A 2,710-nucleotide genomic window follows, 5' to 3' on the forward strand; every position below is an offset into this window, starting at 1 on the left:
TATTTGTCAAAAAAATTAGACCCAGTAAGTAGCGGATGGCCTGCCTGTTTGAGAGTAGTGGCGGTCGTGGCCCTCCTAGTTAAAGATTCTGACAAACTGACACTGGGACAGAAACTTACTGTGGTTGCTCCGCATGCGTTGGAGAGTGTAATTCGGCAGCCACCCGAGAGATGGATGTCGAATGCCAGAATGACTCACTACCAAACCTTACTCCTGAATTGTGATCGTGTGGAGTATGACCCCCTGCCATTCTAAACCCGGCCACTCTGCTCCCCGATTCGGGGAAGGAAGTGCTTCATACCTGCCAGGAAATCCTGGCTGAGGAGACAGGCACCCGCCAGGACTTGCAAGATCAGCCCTTAGGAGGACCGGGACTCCTGACTTGGTATACGGACGGGAGCAGTTACATCATGGATGGTAAGAGAATGGCTGGAGCTGCAGTAGTAGATGATGACCGGATTATATGGGCCAGTGGACTCCCAACGGGCACCTCTGCACAGCGAGCAGAACTCATCGCCCTGACTCAGGCCCTAAGGATGGCAGAAGGTAAGAGACTTAACGTCTACACTGACAGCAGATACGCTTTTGCCACTGCTCATATACACGGGGCTATTTATAGACAGAAAGGGCTGTTAACTTCTGCCGGGAAAGATGTTAAAAACAAACAAGAGATTTTGGATTTGCTTGAAGCCATCCATAGGCCTAAGGAAGTAGCAATAATACATTGCCCTGGACATCAGAAAGACGACTCTCCAATAGCTCAAGGAAACCGGAGGGCAGACCAAGCCACAAAGCAAGCGGCTCAGGGAATGAACATTTTTGCCCCTCCAAGTGTGTCCAGAAGCCACCCACATTAGGAGCTTCCAGTATACACCTGAAGATCTCGTTTGTATAAACAAATTAGGGTTCAAAAATTTCTCGCCCCAAGAGATATACAAGTCTGAAGAAGGGAAAGTTGTCCTGCCCCAGAGAGAGGCAGAGGAATACTTAAGGCAATTACATCAATTGACACATCTGGAAGCAAAAAAATCTAAAAACCTTGGTTTGAGACTCCCCTTATCATGTTATTGGATTAGGAAAATTGGCTGACGAGGTTGTAAAAAATTGTGTACCCTGTCAATTAGTAAACGTGAGCAAAAATCAAGCAATATCTGGAAAAAGACTTCGAGGAGATCGCCCAGGAGCTTATTGGGAAGTTGACTTCACTGAAATTAAGCCTGCTAAGTATGGATATAAGTACCTTCTAGTTTTCCTAGACACATTTTCAGGATGGACAGAGGCGTTCCCCACAAAAACTGAGACAGCCCAGACGGTGTCTAAAAAGATCCTTGAAGAGATATTTCCCAGATTTGGGATCCCAAAGGTAATCGGCTCCGACAACGGCCCTGCCTTTGTTGCCCAGGTAAGTCAGGGATTGGCCAAGATCCTGGGGACGGATTGGAAATTGCATTGTGCATACAGACCCCAGAGCTCAGGACAGGTAGAAAGGATGAACAGAACTCTAAAAGAGACCTTGACTAAATTGTCCATAGAGACTGGCTTATGTGATTGGTTGGTCCTCCTTCCCTTTGCCCTGTTTAGAGTCAGGAACACTCCCGGCTGCTTTGGACTAACGCCTTTTGAAATAATGTTTGGGGCCCCAGCCCCGCTTCAGTCAGCACATCTTCATACATTCCCTGAGTGTGCAACTAATAACTTTTTGCTTGAAAGGTTACGAGCCTTGGAGGACTGTGTGCAGCTTTAAGAGAAGAATGCTGCTTTTATGCAGACCACTCCGGAATAATAAGAGATTCAATGTCAAAGCTTAGGGAAAGGCTAGACCAGAGAAAGAGAGAGCGAGAGGCTGGCCAGGGTCTATTTGAGTCCTGGTTCACTAAGTCCCCATGGCTCACAACTCTGATATCCACTTTAGCCGGACCCTTGCTCATTCTTGTTCTGCTTCTTACTTTTGGTCCCTGTGTTTTGAACTGGCTAATATCTTTTGTTAGAGAGAGAGTAAGTGCTGTTCAAGTACTAATGCTAAGACAACAGTATCACTCGCTCACACATCAAGAAGAAACAAACATTCCATGATTGGAATGCCCCAAAAAGAGAAGTGGGGAAATGTAAGAATGAGAATAAGTTAGCATAAGTATAGCCATCTTAAGGGCCTAGAAGCAGTTTTCTGAGGTTGTGACTTAAAAGAAAAAAGCTGGAACTGGGTAAGGCCTTGGAAAACAAGTTAATCATGAACACTGGAATGGGGGCAGCTGTGGCCTTCGGTCAGCTAACCTTGGTCAGTTAATCCTACTTACCAAGCTTATCGTGCAGAACCTCCCTAACAATTGAGGTGTGGTCTTGTCTTGCAAAGATAATGTGCAGTTGTGGAAAATTACTAAGAGTTAAGTGTTTTGAAAATGCTATATAAACCGTTGGTTTTGAGTGCTCGGGGACCTTGTTGAGATCCGCTGCGTCGGGCTAACTTGGACCCCAGCTAGCTGGTTCCTGAATAAATTCCTCTTGCTTGTTGCATCAAGAGATGCCTTTGATGAGTGATTTGGGGCGGCGTCCTCCTCTGGGAGAATCCAACAGGTGCATTCAGTCCATTTACATTTAGGTTGATTATTGAAAGTTATGTACTTATTACCATTGCAGGCTTTAAGTTTGTGGTTACTAAAGGTTGAAAGTTAGCTTCCTTACTATCTTACTGTCTAACTTAACTCGCTTATTG

The 2,710-nt window shown here is 45.6% G+C and overlaps 1 protein-coding gene across 1 annotated transcript; it reads left to right on the top strand.

Moving 5' to 3' along the window:
* The first annotated feature begins 463 nt into the window (after positions 1-463).
* LOC130679279 (uncharacterized) lies at positions 464-2,102 on the top strand. Its single transcript, XM_057487898.1, has 4 exons — positions 464-546; positions 620-831; positions 1,050-1,402; positions 1,711-2,102. The coding sequence occupies exons 1-4, from the start codon at positions 464-466 to the stop codon at positions 2,071-2,073; spliced, it is 1,011 nt and encodes a 336-aa protein (XP_057343881.1). The 3' UTR covers positions 2,074-2,102.
* Positions 2,103-2,710: the final 608 nt, after the last annotated feature.

The sequence above is a fragment of the Manis pentadactyla genome, chromosome 10, assembly GCF_030020395.1.
Source record: "Manis pentadactyla isolate mManPen7 chromosome 10, mManPen7.hap1, whole genome shotgun sequence".
In the NCBI taxonomy this organism is placed as follows: Eukaryota; Metazoa; Chordata; class Mammalia; order Pholidota; family Manidae; genus Manis; species Manis pentadactyla.

Coding starts and splice junctions, on each gene's coding strand:
- LOC130679279 (XM_057487898.1), top strand. CDS start 464: ATGGGCCAGTGGACTCCCAACGGGCACCTCTGCACAGCGAGCAGAACT. Junction 547..619: donor GGCCCTAAGGATGGCAGAAG/GTAAGAGACTTA, acceptor GGCTATTTATAG/ACAGAAAGGGCTGTTAACTT. Junction 1,403..1,710: donor GCCCTGCCTTTGTTGCCCAG/GTAAGTCAGGGA, acceptor TTTGCTTGAAAG/GTTACGAGCCTTGGAGGACT.